The 19,876-nt window shown below is 40.0% G+C and overlaps 1 protein-coding gene across 6 annotated transcripts in view; it reads left to right on the top strand.

Annotated features, from left to right (window-relative positions):
* The window catches only part of NR1H4 (nuclear receptor subfamily 1 group H member 4), a 30,927-nt gene extending 13,561 nt beyond the window's left edge, over window positions 1–17,366 (top strand). For 5 of the 6 annotated variants that reach the window (XM_033162333.1, XM_033162334.1, XM_033162338.1 and 2 more), the window contains 6 exons: window positions 4,453–4,586; window positions 5,780–5,878; window positions 6,722–6,821; window positions 8,216–8,362; window positions 16,337–16,450; window positions 17,127–17,366. In XM_033162333.1, the coding sequence (XP_033018224.1) occupies window positions 4,453–4,586; window positions 5,780–5,878; window positions 6,722–6,821; window positions 8,216–8,362; window positions 16,337–16,450; window positions 17,127–17,365 (833 nt within the window). In that variant the 3' untranslated portion in view covers window position 17,366. The remainder of the gene's footprint in view (window positions 1–4,452; window positions 4,587–5,779; window positions 5,879–6,721; window positions 6,822–8,215; window positions 8,363–16,336; window positions 16,451–17,126) is intronic. The other variant, XM_033162337.1, reaches the window with a different exon arrangement.
* The last annotated feature ends 2,510 nt before the right edge of the window (window positions 17,367–19,876 follow it).

Here is a 19,876-nt window from a genome sequence, read left to right as displayed (position 1 = left end):
GCAATATAGAAATGCTGACATTTAAGCATTTTCATGATCTAAATAGGTGCCACCCCTCAAGTGCTGTTAGTAGAGTAGATGGGATGAGGAGGAGGAATATGGAGACAAGTAGTCCTCTAACTGTAACTCAGCAAAGGAGAAAGAAGTTGGATGTGCAGTTGCAGATCTCCCACATAATACAGAGTTTGGTCCTTTAAACCCTCCATATTAGTTTAACTGTGGCATTAGAGCTATAGCTATACTTCACTTAAAACTCCACAATGTTGCCTTTTGTAAAAATGCATGGATGGGATTAAGGATGCATTTTGTGTTCCCTACTGATAGCTCCAATCATCTTGGCACAACTGTAGTGTCAAACCAATTTAGGTTCCTACAGGAAATTAATCTACTCTGAGTTTTTAATATACTTCTATCCTCCAATCTGATCATGAGATGCTATATTAACTGTTAGGCTTTGTGGAAAACAACAGCCTCTGTCAGCGTTTGGAATTCATGCAAGAATTATAATTAATCTTCCATTCTGCAAATTTAACAAACCACAGAGATCTTGAGAGATGCCCTATTTCCACCCAATGCATAAAACACACACACAAACAAACAAACATGCTGCCAATGTGATAGGAACACTTAGTGAATCTGTAGGTGTTGCATAAAAATAAAACCCCACAGTGCTGAATCCAGAACCAGCTTTATCTGTTTTAGAGAGATGGAGCTGGGAGGGAGGACTACCATATTGTCCTGATGACTAATAATAGAATAAACTGGGAAAAATGGGCCATTGTAAACAATACTGACCAAGGATACTGGAAATGGAAACTTTTAAAGCAGCTGATCGTTTTCTCAGATTGTCTTGTGTGAAACAAAGACCAACAATAGGTGCTGCCACCTGAATCATCCTCTGCAATGGAAACCTGTACTTCGTTACGATGAGGCTCATATAACTCATAACTTAAACATAAGCATCTTCTTGTGAAGTGCAGCAATGAGGACATTTTGCAAACTGCTTGCCTAACAACCCTGAAATAAGGAGTGGTAGTAGATATATATTTAATTCAAGGTCTGCCAGTGTTTAAACTTTAAATTCCTATTTCTCAATTGACTTCAAGTGAAATGTTTTATTTGAAATTAACATCACCTTGGACTTTGCTTCATTGACTCAGACTACAGTGCTGCAGTTATCCCTGTGCAATTTTGCTATATTGCAAAAAGTGAGAGAGATTACGTAATCTTAGCAATGTTTATGGTTTTACTTGTGTGCTCCTGATCACAGACAACTCAATGTATAATAATGTCATTCTGTGTGTGTAAAATACAGTTTTTCATGCAAAGCTGTATACCTAATTCAAAGAAGCAGAATTTGAAAACGATACTCTCTCAAATCCACTTCACACACTACAGAAGGAATGGGGAACCTACATCTCTCCATATATTGTTGGACTCCAACTACCATCTGAAGGGCTGCAGTTTCTCCATCCTTGCATTACAGAAAATACAAGATTGTCTTAGAAGGCCTTCTCTTAGTAACCTCACCTGTGGAGGCTAGGAAGGTGGCTCCAGGAGAGACTCCCCTTGCTCCTGTAGCCCAATTATGGCTCTGGTTTTGAAGTGAGATCCTCTTGACAACTTTATTGCTATCCTTTAGGCACTACACAAAATCTGTTGAGCTTTTGGTGGGTAAAATGGGCTTGATTCTGTCTTAGGTATTTTCTTAACGGCTATAATAATAATAATAATAATAATTATTATTATTATTTGTTGTGTGAACGACTGAACAACAACAAATAGTATACAGAAGGAGGAAGATGCACATTAAACAAGCAAACACGCACAAATACAATTTACAGAGGTTCCAGTGTTTGCATTTGGCATGTGTTTTGAGATATAACTTTCTTCTAAAACATTCCAATGTTTTATCTAAACTATTCCAGAGGCATGTGATAGAGATATAGGAACATCTTGGACCTGTTGAAGATGGTGAAAAACTCCACACATCATACAACCAGTAGTGAAACGATGAAAGTCAATGCCAAATCTAGCGCTTGCGTCATTATCATAAATACTATTTTGCTCCTTCAAGATATTTTAATCCTTTAAATTTCCTCTTCTTTCAGTGATAGAGGAAGCTTGCTTTCTATGGTGCATAACTTTATAATATACAGGATATTAAAAGCATTCACCACTGAATTAGGTATTTTCATTGATATCTTCCTTAACAATATCTAGTCACTGAAAGAGGCTATTTTCCTGTTCTCTAGCCTCAAAAGTAGGGAACTAAGGTGACCCTGTTTTTTATTTAAAAAAACTACTTTAATTTAAATTGTTATGATGATTCTGCCTTTGGATTAATATTTGCCTGCTTCTATGTAGTGGAAGGATGTCATCTGAAGTTAAGGTAGATCTTATTAACACAATGTAGCAAAAGATGCAATATTCCATATTAAGGAAATCATAGCCTTTCATACCATTTATTATTTCTGAACAGTAAAAACATATTGCCATATATTAACTGTGTTTGTGGATATTCCCTTGTCCAGTCTGTGGGGATAGACAACCTTGACTCACATGATCATATGGGTATATAATGCATGGATGACTTACTGTTGTGCTAGTAAAAAGATACTTTTCATGCAGCTTCACTACTGATGTACAATTCGTAGTTGTGTGCGGAAGGGAGGTCAGTTGGTGGTATGGGATTCCGTTGCTGTGCTGTTGTATTGTGAGGGGAATAGTGTTTGTATGAGGTACGTTTTTCTTTACATTGCAATGTAGTTGAAGCAAAATTCCAAGTATGCTTGGTACTTGGCCAATAAAATTATTCCTTATAGTGAGTTGTGTCCAATGTTGTTTTTTTCATGGAAGGCTCTTTCATCCAGCAGAATCTTCCATGAATGGAAAGGGGGGCGGGGAGAGGGAGTTTCTGGGAATCATCATTTGCTCTTAGCCGATCAAAAGACTGTGGGGACCCTCTGTGGCAATTTGAGAGGCTGTGTGTTTTATTATTTGAATCTGAATTTGAATATTTTTAAGTAAGTAGAGCAGATACGAAGTGATTATTTCAGCTGAAACGATTACCACCCAGAAGAAAGGTTGATAAACAGTGTAAGTTCCATATGTGAAATGCAGTTTACCTCCTTCTACTCCTACCAAGATTTTGTGTTCTATTAATACGAAAGAGAGAGAGAATTAAACACCACATACACACACATATACCGCTATTCATAAACAATCAGAGTAGTTTACAACAATTGTACACAAAAACAATACAAAAAACTATATTAAAAAGTTAAAATTAGAAATCAGCTATTATGAAAATATGTATTCTTAATTTCCTGCAAAGCCAGATGGAATGGGAAAGTTTTCAGAAGGCTTTTAAAAGTTGAAGCAGAAGACGCCTGCTAATTGGTAGAGTATTGCACAAACATGGGCCAATTACACTAAAGGCTTGGTTTCATGTTGTTTTCAAATGAGCCTCGCCAACTTGGGGAGCAACTAAGAAGACTTCTGCAAATGATCTCAGCGACTGAGCTGGAATCTAAAAGAGTTCAGGCAGTCTCTGAGGTACCTTTGCAAATGTAGGATTTAAACCATAGTCCCTTTTTTTAATCCAATCAAAAATGGTCCCCTACAGATATTGCTCCTCATCCTCATATTTAATCTGTACCTAGGAGTGTTGATAGACAGTTCACTATACATGCAGAGTTCAATGCTTTAATTTATTTAGGCAATTTTATATAGTACCCTTTAAAAAATCTCATAAAATAAAAATCTAAAATACAATCAACAAAAGAACAAAAGAACAAAACACTAATTGAAACAGTAGACTGAGATACAAAAGGAAGGGAAAATAAAAATGGGTTTGCATGTCATCAAAAGGCTAGTTACAGGTGTCACCAGATAGGCCTCTATGGAAAGGCATCCCACAAACTAGAACAATCAAAAGTACCATTTGCCTGATCATCTCCTGCCTCACTTCTAATAGCAGGGAAGAAACGCATGTAGCTTCCAGGCAGATTGATAGGCATTCCTTTCAGTACTTGGAATCTAAGCTGTTTGGGGCTTTAAAAGGTCAGCATTTGCAGCTTGAATCGGTGTCAGAATTAAACTGACAGCAAATGAAGTTATTTTAATACCACCGAGGTATGTTCCCAGCAAGCTGTTTCATTTAAAAGCCTTGCATATGTCTTTTGTACTAGCTGCGATGTCTTAACTGTCTTGAAGGGCAGTCCCGTGATCAACACATCTCAATAGTCCAAGAGGTGACCAGAGTATGGATAGCTAGACTATCACTATCTAGGAGAGGTTGTGCGTAGTTGTAATGCAAGCCTGAGCTAGTAAAATGAATGAATGCTCAAAGAATATATTAAACACATGTGGACCGATGTTTATGTGTAATGTGGCTCGTACACATGCTGAAATGTCTGATGTACATATTCTTTATGCACAATATTTCAGGTTTGTTAACAGAAATACAGTGCAAGTCGAAACGGCTTAGGAAAAATATATCACAGCCTGTAGATCAGACAACTGGTGAAGATACTGAGGGACCTGACCTGAAGCAAATGTCATCTACAACCAAACTCTACAAGGTAATAAAATTATTGTAACATATTGTTGTGTAGTTGGCTACAACTAATAAGCATAGAAGATTGCATGAGAATAATTACATATTAGTAACTTCCTGGGTTTTTTTTATAGATCAGTCACTGAGTTTGTTAATTATTCATGCAGATAATTAAATATGCTATTTGACATTAAAGATGTGTGGTCTCTGTGTTCAGCCTTAAAGATCACACTGGAGAAGCATTGCAAGATGTACTGCTGTGGCTTATTTTCATACTTTGTAAAGTGCATTACTTGCATTTAATTTGCGCGATTGTGCCCCAAAAGCCTTGTTAATGGTCAGGTGTTCTTTAAGTATATTCCATCAGTTTCATGTTATGGTTTGAGATTGTCCTAAACCATTGCCATCCCAGAGAGGTGACAGCTCAGGCAAGAGGACAGAGAGTCAGCTGGTTAGCTGGATCAGGGAAGTTTCAGTCTACAGTTCTACAAGTATTGGCTCATAAATATTTTGGTCAGAGGCCAGTTACCTCAGCAACTGCCAGGGTTTTATAGCCTGGCCAAGAGAATATTTCTGCAAGCTCTAGTGCTGTATCTTTAGGGAACATATATAGTTTTTCAGTCACTGGCTTCTTCTCAGGAGTATAATTCAGTGACCTACCTGATTGGGGAACATTTTCCAGGGCCTTTCTGCTTAGCTCTCAGAGTTTGTGGGCAGTAGTACTTCTCGAAGTTTAATGCAAGGGATTCAGGGTCCAAGGTAGAGGGTTCTGCTTTAGAAGGTTGGGAAGTGGGTCTGACTCCTTCTCTGAGCTTCTGCTGCTGGAGACACTGGTCTCTAATACTTCTCAGTCGATGGCCATGACAGTGATGTAGCAGGTCCATCTGAAGTATTCATTTATTGGTGGAAGGTGTCTTACTATGGCTATAATAGGATCCCCGTCCCCTATATCATTGAATAGAATATCTAGTGCTGGCTTTGGAAAGACAATTGTCATCTCAAGTGTATGAATCCCCTGAAAAAATGCACCTGTATCATATTCAGGTTTACATGCATATATAATTTAAGAATGCAATTACATGCATGTATAATTTAGGAATAGCTGCTTCTGTTCTTGGCACCAAGCAGCTCAAATCTGTACAGTATAGTACAGTTAAAATATGAGGCAGGAAATCTTATCCAGCTACTGATGCTTATGGTTTCTTATTGCCAGTATAGGAGAAAGTAGAACTAACCCCAGAACAGCAGAATCTTCTTCACTATATCATGGATTCATATAATAAACAGCGAATCCCTCCTGAAGTGTCTAAAAAGCTTGTAAGTATTCCATTTAATACAATAGATAAGTAAGCATTTCAGAGTCCAATAATTGCTTGAAGCATTTCCAGTTTAAATTCTAGCAATTCTAGAAATTGTCTCCCCTTGTAAAATAGTAAGGATGAATAGATATTGGGCACAAACCTGCTCTCCAAATACAGAGCGCCGAATGTGGAAGTTCTGTATGCAGGTAAACAAATGCATGCAGGTAGGAGAGGAAAAGATGGACCACTTCATCTCTCACTTCTCCACTTCCTTTCACCTGCCATTTAGCAAATGCAGCCTAATGGTGTTGGCAGCATACAGAGGCTACTGCCATTGAACAGCAAATACAGGACAAGTAGGGAGGAGAAAGGAATAGGTCAACCTAATCTGCTCATTTCTCTAGCTCCCCCTACATGGTTTTCACTGCTCCTCTGGATTCAAGGGTGTTTTGGGCTCCACCACGTTCAGCCTCTTTTGCTTCTTTCCCTACATGGCCCTGAGTTGGTACATGAATTTACAGGAGGTGCATTTGCTCTACGTAGTATGATGTGGAAAGAGCCACCACACTCCACCCATAGAAAGCTAGACTGCTATTCTTCTTCACCTTGCGCAGCAACACTTGACCTCCAGCAACTTTTAAAAGAACTTTTAAAAAGCACCTGTTAAATGCTGTCAGTCTAGCATAATCAGTTTTCTCAACCTTTCATAACCTATATTATCTTGAGTCATTCAGTTGAAAGGAGCCACCCAACTCTAACGCCTTTTTACGCACCATATGACACATAAAGCTGACTATTACTATTCATACGATTACTAGTACTATTATTAATAACAACACTATTCCATTTTAATGCTCAGTTGCAAGAGGAATTCAGCGCTGAAGAAAATTTTCTTATCTTAACGGAAATGGCCACCAGTCATGTACAGGTCCTTGTGGAATTCACCAAAAGATTACCAGGTATAATATGTTAAATACATTTGGCCTAACACTTCCTCTCTGTGTTTTGGTTAGACAGCTTCACTGCTGTATGTCTATGTTAGTGAACTTGTTTTATTCACACCAAAAAGGGGGGGACTACCTCCAAATTTAATCAAAAACTGGAAACTATCCTCAAAATTTAGAAACTTGAAAAAGTTTAAGATCAAAAGTTCTATCACCATTAATTCAATTTTACTTAAGATCAAATGCTCTATCAACAATAATTCCATTTTACCATTAATTCACCATCAACATTCATTGCACTACTCTTTTGCAATGTACATGAGCATAGGTATTTGCCCCAGCAATGTACAGTCTATTTTTTGTTTCTCCCTTGTTGACAAATAGTTTTGTGATATTCTTCAACTTGTTTGTCCCCATAAACCACAAAAGCCAGCTTTGCTAGATTCCTATTGTTAAGCCACCATTTCCCACAACTTGGTTCCATATGGATCTCTCAGTACAAGTGGACTGGATAGGTATTGGAACTCTTTCATTTGCCACAGTGTTCTTCAGGCTTGGGTCTCCAGATGTTGTTGGACTACAACTTCCATCATCACTGACCTTTGGAGAAGTTGGCTGGGAATGATAGGAGTGGTAGTCCAATACCTAAGACCAAGGTTGAAGAACACTGATTATCACCCATGTTTACATGAGTTGGCTTTAGGTAGCCCAGCTCAATGTTTGCTGCTGACATGCTTCTGTTTTATTTTGATACCTCTGCCTGGCTTGGAAAAAAAATGTAGATAAGCTAGGACACATTCACCAGACCTCTGTATCTTTTGGGAATCCATGTCAGCTGGCTGAAGGCAAGCATGCTTCCTTTCAAAATAATTAGTAAATAAATATACTGATCGTTATGTGCATGTTTGTTCTCTCATCTACATACTGCTTTATATTTTCATTGTTATATTAAAATCCCTTTTTTGTAGCCCCAGTTCCTTTTTGTAATGTAAACAAAACCGGGGGTGAAGGTGGTAGTGAGGGAAACGAGGCCAGTGGGCAAATGAAAGCGCTCGGAACTACTCAATTGAGTCCTGAACGTGGATAATGCAACCAGCTCTCCTTTAGCTGAAGCAAGAATTTAATTTATAATATGCTAATCAAGTTGAAAGTAATCACCCTTGCAATCTTAAATAAGATTACAAGCATGTGCACGTGTGAGAAACTTGGATGGATTCTTGCCTGGTGGCTTGAGAAAGAAAACAGAATACACTCTTCAAACACAATTGCCTGTAATTAGCTAGTCAGCTGGCCTTGTGCCAAATCTGCAGATGTGCCAACCATCTTTAGGTGCCACCACCCTGCACAATATTCTTTGCTGGCAGAAAGATGCTGGCTACTGGCTTGATATTGTCACACTTTAATTCCAGGTTTTCAGACCCTGGACCATGAGGATCAGATCGCTTTGCTGAAGGGTTCAGCTGTAGAAGCCATGTTCCTTCGGTCAGCAGAGATCTTCAACAGGAAACTTCCTGTAGGACATGCTGACCTCCTGGAAGAAAGAATTCGTAACAGCGGTAGGTGCCTCTGATGGATAGCAAAAGGACTACACCAGTCCTTGAAATGCTAGGCCAAAAACAACAACAACAACAAAAGCATCCATTTTGTGAATGTTACACATCTCAGTGTTGAGTAGCAAGCTTACTTAGTCAGCTTTGAGTCCAAAGGTTATCAAGTAAATGTTTAATCCTAAAAATATAAGACCCAAGAATAAAACCGTTTCTTTGTAACCAACTATATTTGTTCAAGGATATGCATAAACAAATTAGGGCAATGAAATGTACTTCTTGCACATTCATTCCAATAAAACCATCTCGCCCATTTCAGTTATTACTATGTAAAAAGATAGTGCAAGGTCTACCATTGCTAATGTGTACCTTGGGGAGGGGAAGCCTAGATTAGTAAGGTAAAAGGGTTCATTTGGAATAAATTGCACTGAGTTACAGTGGATGTGTAAATACATTCATTATATATTTGGCTCCAAAAGAATGGTTAGATTTTGAGTTTAATGCTATGTGAGGATTATTATTATTTTACAGTGTGTTTCTATACCCAAAATACATTTTAATTCTTACAATTCTGCAGCAGCGCAACTCACAGAGTTACTGACTTTCTCAAGGTCATCCAGTAAACTTCACGGCAGGGTTGGGATTTGAACTCATATCCAACCTCAACACTCCAACCCTTGCACTTCATCTTTTAATATATAAATGAGAGAGTAATGAGGTGTTAAGGTATGTCAGTCAGATAGGCACACTGCCATATATGCTGCCTGTTTTGCTGTCATGATATCAAAGAAAATATTGCTCTTCCTTGGCTGCTGTCTCCCATCCCACCAAACCCCACTAGGACCAGGCATAATTATGTCTTCTAATGCTGCAATCCTATGCACACCCACCTAGAAGTCAGTCGCCGTGGACACAATGATGTCTACTTCTGAGTAAATATGCAAAGAATTGCACTGTATACTTTGTTATGTCTCTAGAGGGTTTTTCAGCTGATGCCCTTTCTAACATGTTACAGTCAATACACTGAAAAAGGGATTCTTTTGATGTATTTTGACTGCTGTATTTTCTCAGCCTGAATTGACATGCTGCCTGTCATTGTGCTGACCTATATAGCTTATCTGTAGAAATAAGAGATATTTCTCTCCAAAATGTTTCTGAGCACAGCTTTAAGGACATCTAATAACCTCTTCTTTGTGGTCAATCTCTTGCTTCTGGAGATGTCTCCTAAATCCTCTAACTGGATCAGGGGTATAACTGATTGGATCATGCTTCTTGAGGAGTGGGAGATGCTTGCAGGTAAAAAGTAACAGTGTACAAGCTACATACAGTGAGTTTAATCTATATGCAGTAGCCTACATTTGCAAATTGTTTCCTTTTTCATGTTATTCAGAATATAATGAGTGACAGCTGTTTTCTGGCTAAATGGCTCCAGTTCTTTCCCTTACTTTATCAGGCCATCGTTGAACAAGAGGAAGCATGCAGACTCTGCAGGGCAACTGTGATTATGTAGGCATCTTAGGTTCAAACCAGCTCTCATTTGGTGGCCTGTTTTTAAACAGTGAGCAACCTGTTTCACCCCCACCCCAAGCTGGTTTTTATATTTTAAAAAATAAGCAATTGGGGCCTAATTTTGCCTGTTTTCCTCTTCCCTCCTCCTCCCTATTCCTTTTGTGATGTGTCTTTTTGTGATAATAGATGTTCAACAGCTGGCAGGCACTGTCTGCCTGGGAAACTTGGTCTCTAGGATTAAACATACCCAAACAAAACAAAACAGTTGCAATCCATGACAGATACATATCCAAGAATGACTAGAGGTTCAATATGCCTTACCTTTAACAGGCTGTTCCCCATCTATTAGCAAGAGCTAATGCTAATCATAAATACTATAACTGTAGAATATACTTTCAATTTAAAATGAATCGTTTCCAAACTTTGAAGGAAAAATGTACAGGGATACTTCACTGGTTTGCATTAAGATGGTTTTTATGTGAATATGAGTGTCAAGCTGTCGGCTTGGTCTTATTGTCAGGCTGAAAATATGAAAATGCTTCAGAATCACAGAGCTGTTTTGCTGTTTTGTCACCTGCCACAATGCTGACTCTGAAGCTTCTGCCATTTCTCAACATTTGCACTCTTCTCCCTCCCGCCATGACTGTTTTGCATGACAATTTTGTGTGTGATAGATAAACTGGAATGGTTGCAGAGTAATGATAACCTTTCTGCACATTTATGCCTACGCTGCTTCTGTTTGTGTTATTATTAATGCAAGGCTACTGGCTTAATAGCTTGTGAGATATAATGCTATCTTGTCTACAGCCCTGAGTTCCTTTGCATAAACTGTTAGGAAAATATGTTTCTATCTAACATCAAGACTCTCACCTGCGCTAGCAACTCTTGTTACCTAATTATAGCATGTGTTTATTTTCACCAATAAAAGCTTGTATCTATTTTCACTAGAATTTGAAAAACAGACTAGATCATCTTTTTGTGTGTGTGAGAGGGAGATATTTAATATATCAGTGGTTTAATTCCAATTTTAATTTTTTAATAACTCTATGTTATCACTTTGCACAAAGAAGAAGAAAAAGCAAAGAATTTTTAAAAAATCAAAGCTATTTCAAAGCAAATATTCTGAAAACAATCTAACATGCATGCATGTATATATATGAGGCATATTTCATTGTGCCTTACCATTACAAATTACAAGAGTTCAGTAAAGAAAAACAATAGTAAAATGCATCCCAAAATAGCAGCAAGAGTCATAAAAACTCAGAAATAGCAATTTAAAAACCCATTCCAGATGAGGCAGTATATAGGATTGGATCCAGATTTAAGTATAAGTAAACCCGTGGATTTGAGTGGGTCCACTAGGGATGACTAGATCTGGATCCAACCCAAAATGTTTTGATTGCAAAAAGCCTGGGTAAATATGAAAATCTTAGTTTGGCACTGAAAACTAATCAAACGGGGCACCTGCGTGGACAGCCCTGATGAAGGTTTTTTTTGGGTGGTGGTGGTGGTTCTCTTACACAAAAGACTTCTCTCTTATCACCACCCACTGGTGCGGGGGAGGGGCGTGCTCAGAGAGACTGAGTAAAGCAGATGATGCTGATAAACCACCAGCAGTTTTGTATGGAAGCAAACAGCCAGTTAAATACCCGTGTCCCAAGCAGTGTGGGCTTTAACATTCAAAACCTAGCACCAAAAATATTATTATTATTATTATTATTATTATTATTATTATTATTATTTCAATTTTAAAAACAACTTTATTCATTTTAATTTCATACAAGACATAAGAATAAAAACCATACAAACATTCAATCACAAAAATACATTCTCCCATCTGCACCAAAAATATTATTATGTCAGCCCTAGTTGAGCCGCTCTTGAAAGGATCTGCCGAAGTTGAGACGCTGCCACATAAAAAGGCCTTCTCTTTTGTACAAACAGAACCCATGTCATCAAGTGTCTCAGTTGGAGAAGCGTTTCATGCCTTGGCAGGATAATATGGGAGGAGGCACATGCCTTCAGTAGTTTGGAACCCAAATCACATAGGTCTTCAAAGCTGGCATTGGCATCTTGAATTGGCCTGGATGCAAATACAGTGGAACCTCCGTCATCGAATGCCTCCGTTGTTGTATGTTTCGGCTCCCGAAAACCTTGAAGTAACTGCTCCGGTTTTTAAATGCAGCTTCCATTTTGAGTTTCCCTATTGTATTGAGGCTTAAGATTTCAGTTTTCGGTTTTCGAACGTTTTGGAAGTTGAACGGTCTTCCGGAACAGATTACGCTTGAAAACCAAGGTTCCACTGTATAAGGCTACTCTTTGTAGATTGTAAAGAAATTTCAAAACGAATGTTCCCTGATGAAGAGCTGTCACCTTGAGAAGTGTTGGAACCTGTCGCTTAGGAATCATTTTGTTTGAACTATTTTATGCTGAATGTGACTCTGGGTCAAACATGTGCTGCTGGGCTGATCAGGACCAAGGGGAAAGTTTGGCTCATTGCCTGAGCAGTCAGTGAAAGCTTGGCAGAGCTTTGTGTAAGATTTATAGGGATTTTTAAAAACATATTTCTCATGATAACATTTAAATGAAACTGAAGTAAATTTTCTAATGAAGGGCTTTGAATTGGGAAACGACTTTGGTTAGATGAATACTGTGAAATAAACTATAATATAATGAGTAATTAACATGTTTATTTCCCAGTAAAACAAGAGCTCATTTATTCTTTGATTTAATATCCACCGGCAGCTTCAAACCTATCCAGATGAAAGATCTCTTCATCCATATTAACGATAGTCTTAGTCATAATTAATTAGCGCGAAACATTCTTCCTCACAGCTGTTTTTCTTCTTTTCTTTTAATTTAAACATCCAGCTGTAATAAGCACCCCGTCTTCAAGTACATAAATCTAAAACTTATTACTCCAAGAAGGGAAATTAAAATAGCATGTATAATAAAGAGCATAAGCCTGAAACCGGAGATAAAATTTGACTTGTACCATAGAAGAAATAAAAATTTAATCTACCATTCATTTAAGACCTGACGCTACAGTAACACTGAGACAGTATTTTCATTGGGCATAATCATGGAAATCATATATATTACTTGGAGTAGTACAGATTTCCCTGACTACGTTGCATGCACTATTTTAGGCATGGGGAAGAACCTTTTTTTGTTTTCTTTTGAGGACTGCGGAGTGAAATGGGCAGGTCCAGAGCTGGCAATGGGCTTTCAGTGGCCAAAGCAAAGTATGTAGAGATACACCCTCTCTCTGCTACCCTTTTATTTCCCTCCCTGCCTGCCCAGTGAGTCACCAGGGGAACAACAGACTGTCCTTGCCAGAGACCTGAACTAGCCCATTGCAGAGGGCTTTTTCCTGCTTCTCCTTCCATCTAGCTTTTAACCCTTTTTTCTCTTTCCCTTCCATGTTTCCTCATCCAAGTGAAAGCAGGCTGAGGGTTGTAGGTGGCCCTAGGGCACAGACTGTCTACTACCCCTGCTGTATGGGAAGGGAACAGATCCTGCAGGGCGAGGGCTTGTTTGGCTAAGGAGCATAAGACCAAGTCCATTCAAAATATAGCAAAAGGTACAAAATGAGTAGCAAGAGCCTACCTTCACAATGTCTGGGAGAGGAAATAAAATTATATACATTTAGTGATACATTTATTTGGTTATTTATCCAATTATTGAATGGATCTGTGAGAAATAATGTCGTCTCTTTAGATAATATGCATCTAAAGGCAGCCAAATGAAATAATGAGCAGAGAACAGGACATGGTCCTTCATAATCAGAAAGATATGAAGAGTTGTGAAACAGAACAAGCAGGCGCTGATTTTACAGTGGCAGCATATAGTGAATTAAGGCAAGAGTATTCAGATTTAAGCCAGCTGCCAGCCCAGATTATTTCTGCCTGTTCTTACAATAGCACAATAACATACTGGGTGGCTGTTATTTAAGCTGCTGTAGCACAACAGGCAGTACACCTCACTCCAGTCACTTGTTTCTGTAGAAGCAAGTTTTTTAGAGGGTAAACACATCACCTGCAACAGCCTTGGTATAGTGTTTCTCCTTCCCACCTCAGAGCATCACAAGAGTCCTGACATGGGGAGATACAGTTTCCTCGCCAGCTCAAGCTCTGGTGCAGGAATTTTCCAAGTAATGTATCAAAGCCATGTGGATAGTGGTGCTGCATGGTGACGAGGCATAGAAGAGACAGGTATCAAAAGGCAGATGCCATGTGGACTGGTACTCAGACTCAGCTTATAGCCCTACCTTGGTCCAGGTTTTCAACCCTTCCACTCTTCTCTTTCCCCCTTCATGGACAGAAGGTGTGCACCTAACACAACCATCATGTGAATTGGCCACCAGGAGGACAAACTGCCATCTTGTGCATGCTGCACGAGCTAAGCAAGAAAATTCACAAAGCTCATGGTGCAGACTAGTAATTTCAGCAGATCCATATGCCTAATTAGCCTCAGGGGTGTGGGTTTGAGCCCCACATTGGGCAAAAGATCCCTGCATTGTGGGGGATTGAATTAGATGACCCTCACAGTCCCTTCCAACTCTACCATTTGGATTCTATATCATTCATTCACAAAGTGGGAGAAAGTCCCCACGGGTCTTAAATCCTAGTATATTGTTTTAAGTGGTTTGTGTGTGATGCTTTTGGAAACAAACTGAAGCAGAAAAATTTGTGTTTACGTGGTATATTTCTGTGCTACAATAAAGAAGAAAAAGCCATCCCTTAAAAAAAATGCAGTAGACTCACAGCTTGCCTCAGATTTACTTTGTACAGCTGGCAGGCAAATAAACAAATAAACAAACAAACAAATAAATAAATAAATGGAGAGGCGGCAGGGTCAGGGTATAAGTCAGAAAGTGTTATCCAAGATCTCATGAAGGCCCCACAAGATCTCAAATGACCTTCCCAGAGGCCAATAAGCAAGTTGGAAGGCTAAAAAAGTTCTTTCTGTGCTGGGTTTTCCTTTGTGGATGTGAGTTTTTAAGCCCTCCACTACGCTTACCAGGCTCTGCAAATTTAGAAGCTGGTGTGCAAAGGCAAAATCATCACACAGGGGATGGTTCTCTCTCTGTGTGTGTCTTCCTGACTTTGTGTGATTTTGCCTTTGCACACCAACCCCTGCATTAAGTTGTGGGCCTACTGTACTTACCGGTATACTCTGCTTGTACATGAGGCTTCCAGTGTTCTCTCAGTCAGGGAAGTGATCCACACCCACTTATCTTTAAAACTGCTGTGCCATCAGGTGTTCCCAGACCTTTTACGAGGCCCTAATAAAGTCCCTCTTTCAGTAAGAGTACAGCTCTCAGTCATCAGACACTCAAATAATCTTGTTACAATAATAAACTGATGTTTTCTGGGCAGGATATTATAATGACAGGAACAGGAGAAACATTATTAACAGATAGTTGCTTGAGCTTTTAATTTTGCAACCTGAGTCCACTGAGATGAGGAAAATGAACTCTCAAACAACCAAATTATCGAATGTATTTCCCCTCTATTTATGAGACTCACAGAACAGGCAGTGGGGTAGCTGGTTACAAAGGAAAATATCCCCCTCTTGTGGCTTAAAAAGGATATGCAGACGAGTACTTTACAATGAAAGCAGAACAGGTCTATGAATAAGGATGAATAGAACTCTCTCTCTCTCTTGTGTGTGTGTACACCTGATACATATGAATTTTCCCACTGTCTGTTCTTCCTTAGGTTTCAGGCTGTTGCTTAATTTGGGTGTTGAATCACGCTGAGTTTCTATTACATACGTTGGATTGCAACATAATTCTAATGTTGTGTTTGTGCTTTACTCTGTTTCTCTCTTTATTCTCCTTTCCACTTGATAAGGATAATGATTAATAGTTACTGCCAAAGCATACACAGGCCCTATGAGGGCCCTTATTGTCAATGGCCTCATTGAAGCTTAAAATGAAATACGATCTCTTCCTTTATAAGCCATGGGCCTAATTAGGCTTCCCAGGTCTCTCTATCTTGGCCCACAGGGCTACTTTGGCAAAGCCACACCCTACTGCACTACACCTGATATATACATGTGGACAGGTGTGGAAAGCAGGTTTGCCTGTACAGTTTCAAGCATTCACTGATCAGAAGATCATTGACACATCTTGCCATTGTAGGCAAATGAAAATGGGTTGCTTGACATCATTGTGATAGGTGATTGACACGTTGGCTATCACACCAGACCTTTGAATAGAAATAATGTGCCTCACTGGTGAGATTTAGGTGCACATCCCTGCTTCAATGTGCCTTAGCTGCATTTCTTGATCAGCCAGATGTGAATAACTGTGTGAAAGATGAAATGAAGCACCTCGAATACCAAAAGGGCTAAATATATCATAATACATGATACATAATACTCTGTCTAGTTTCATGCTACTCAACTACATAGTGGTAGAACTATATATATTTTGATATTTAAGTACTTCTCAATTTTGTATTATAGGCATTTCAGATGAATATATAATACCCATGTTCAATTTCTATAAAAGTGTTGGGGAACTGAAGATGAGACAAGAAGAATATGCTCTACTCACAGCAATAGTTATCTTATCTCCAGGTAATTTCAGTTTCTGTTATTAGATCAACGTGAGAAGAATAAAAAGTCAGGTGAATGACAGAAGGATGTGATTTTGATGTCTCATATTAAAAAGTAATTGGAAAACCATTTTGCTAATGCAGTTTAATAATAAAAAGGTATAATTACAATGAATGGGAGCTTCATTTGCTACTCATGAGCAGGACTAAGAATATTGAGCTACAAGGATTTCACTTGAGTTTTTATTTTTATAACTTACAATTTTAGATGGGTTCATAATGCCAGTTCTAGAATTATACAAAGGTCAAAGGACTGCCTGAGCCCTTTTAGTCCCGCTTGATCACTGAGTTCATCTGGAAAAGCGCTGTACGTTGTCCCTCATGTTTCAGAAGCTTAACTGACTACAACAATCTTGTTTGTTTTTAAACAGCAGTCACTGGGGGTTGTTGATCAGTGGTCCTGTAAATACATAATCAGAATTAATGTCAATAAAACTTGTGACAAGTTTTTACTGGTACACAACCTGGTACCACAATTGTGTATATGTAAACAACGTAGCCTGTAAAGAGAAAACCCATGGATTTCACTTGCAGTTATGAACACTGTAATCTTATGAATCAGCAAATGTGAACTAACGCTCATAATTGTTTCCCCCCTCCTTTTCCACGTATCCCCCCCCCCATAAATTTGAAACCAGACCGGCAATACATACAGGACAGAGAGTCTGTGGAAAAGCTTCAAGAGCCACTGCTAGAAGTTCTGCAAACATTCTGCAAGATTTATCACACAGATAGTCCTCAGCACTTTGCATGTCTCCTGGGTCGTCTTACAGAACTGCGGACTTTTAATCACCACCATGCAGATATGCTGATGTCTTGGCGAGTGAATGATCACAAGTTTACACCTCTTCTTTGTGAAATATGGGATGTACAATGATTTTTTAAAAAAAGGTTTTTATGTAACCCTAAACACATTTACTTGGAACCAATGGAACTTCATAAACATGTATTCAGGACTGGGTCCCTTGTTTTGCATTTTTTAAAGCACCAAAAAAAGCACCTGTAATAAGTGTTTCTTATGGGAGTTTGCATTGGAGGTTATTTACCAAGCATTATGTAAAAGACTTTCACATGGGAAGCTGGACTAAGTGCCCTGGCCTCTAAGTCTCTTGGAACAAAACTGAACTCCTTCCTGCCCGAAGCAGGCATCCTGTTATACCTTTCGAAATTAAACTGATTGTATCTCACTTTCTTCATTTCAAATGCCTGAGAGGATTATCAAGCTTGTTCATCACCTTCTATTATTTTAAATGTTTCATTAATATACAATGTTGTAGCTGTTGTAAAAATTCAGTAAAAATGACTCTGCCCAAACATGTCTTGGTTTAAACGTCAAAATACTAAGTTACGGTTTAAGTGCTATTTTTTTTCTCCTTTCCAGAGGATGGGTCTAACAAAAGTGGTAATCTATTATATATTTTTGAAAGTGGTTTGTTGGTCTGTCTGTCCATTCTCTATGCATTTGGACCCCTCTTTGTCACTCAGTTTGGCATAACATATCCTGAGATAGAGGATTTTGAAAGTGCGCTTTGCTCTACATTTGGAAACTGTCAGGTGCCATGTTGAATCAAGATAGCTGACCAAACTATTCCAAATTTTTCTGATTTGGACATGTATGAAGATAGCACTGCACAATTTGGTGTGTTGGTTGCTAAGATGTAGGGAGAGGTTTTGATCTAGATTTGGATAACTTTGGATGTGGTTTTTGAATCAAGAAGGTACCGGTAGATTGAATCATTCAAAACTGCACTGATGATATTAACCAAATTTGACAGGAAACTAATAGGACTTTGCACCCGACATCTGAATTGGGCCAATTCAAGCAGATCTGGGCTTTGACTGAGGTGGAGTCAGCCCTGGGGCAGCCCGGTTTGGGCTGCCTGCAGCAGTCTGGAGTTTATGGGGTCAGGGCAGTAGGTGGGAAGAGAGGCATGACACCTCTGCAAAGAGCAGTGAGGGGCTATTTCCAGCTGGTGACTGGATGGTGCAATCTGGCTAGGTGCAGGGCTCTGCTTTGCCAGCATGTTACCCACAGGGAACACACTGGGGAGGCAGATCTTCGCAAGACTGAAATACGGGTGGCCAAGACTGCTGTTGATGTTTGTGCAACATCATGGACTTGAAAGATGGAGTCTTGATCCAGCTGCCCATCACAGAAAGTCTACCCTAGCACAATGGCCAGCGAGGACACCTGTGACATTGGCTCAGGGTGAAATACACCATACAAAGCAGATGAGGAATCATTTGGCTGGGCTAGATCTTAGCCCTAACATTGGATGTAACCAGCCTGTAGTTTGGGACATACAGTGGTGCCCCGATAGACGAAAATAATTCGTCCTGCGAAAACTTTCGTCTAGCGGGTTTTTCGTCTAGCGAAGCGGCAATGACAGCCACGCTTTCGCTAAACGAAAAAAAAGACGAAAATTTTTCGTCTTGCGAAGCAGCCCCATTGACTTTTTCCTCTTGCGGGGCAGCTTCCGCTAGACGAATGCCGTTCGTCTAGCGAGTTTTTCGTCTAGCGAGGCATTCGTCTAGCGGGGCACCACTGTATCCCAAACACCCATGTTGTCTGAGCAGAAAGCAAGCATTGTATTCCCAAAACGCCATAGTGCCAATAGCCAATTCCCATAATTGTCAACTTAAATCTTGATCCTGAGCATAGCTGTCAAGTCTCCCTTTTTTGCGGGAAACTCCCTTATTCCAAGCCGTTTCCCGCTGCTATCCCTGATTTTTTATATCCCTTAAATTTCCCTTATTTCAAAGGGAATATTCCTCTCCCCAGGCACATCTCTACCCTGTGGCGCCAGTGGCCCGGGGAACCAGGGCCGGGCAGCAAGCTGAGTGTCCGGGAAGGAGAGTTGGAGTCCAGGGAGAGCAGAGCTGCTCCCCCTCTGCAATCCTAGAGCGCCGCTGAGGGAGGAGGAGGAGCCAGAGGAGGAGGAGAGTCCACCCCCACCTCCCTGCCCGCGCAGCTGGAGGACCATGCTAGGGAAAGAGGCCACGCTTCCCAAACTTCCTGCCCCACGTTCCTCAACATCCGGCTGCCGAGCACACGCCAAGTGTGAGGAGCGAGGAGAGAGCCGCGTCAGAGACCCTTAAAAGTTCTCCTGGATCTGAAAGCGAACTATCTGCAGCGCAGGAGAAAAACACCGAGAGGTGGGCTCCGATGGTTGCCCGTGAAGCCGCCTGGACCTTTAACTCCCACCCCACCCCACCCGAGCGCGCCTCTTTCTCGCTCCATCGCCCCCCATCATCTTTGCAGGGACAGCAAGAGCCGCGTGGCTCATCTGGGGAAGGAGAGAGGGGGGGCAAAGCAGGCAGAGACAGGAGGCTTTTTTGATGGGGGTGATGTAGAGAGCTTTTTCTCCTTCCTCTGGTGGGTCTCTAA

Source organism: Lacerta agilis, chromosome 10, assembly GCF_009819535.1.
Source record: "Lacerta agilis isolate rLacAgi1 chromosome 10, rLacAgi1.pri, whole genome shotgun sequence".
Taxonomy (NCBI): domain Eukaryota; kingdom Metazoa; phylum Chordata; class Lepidosauria; order Squamata; family Lacertidae; genus Lacerta; species Lacerta agilis.
The sequence above is the reverse complement of the archived record's forward strand: the minus strand, read 5'-3'. Positions and strand labels throughout refer to the sequence as shown.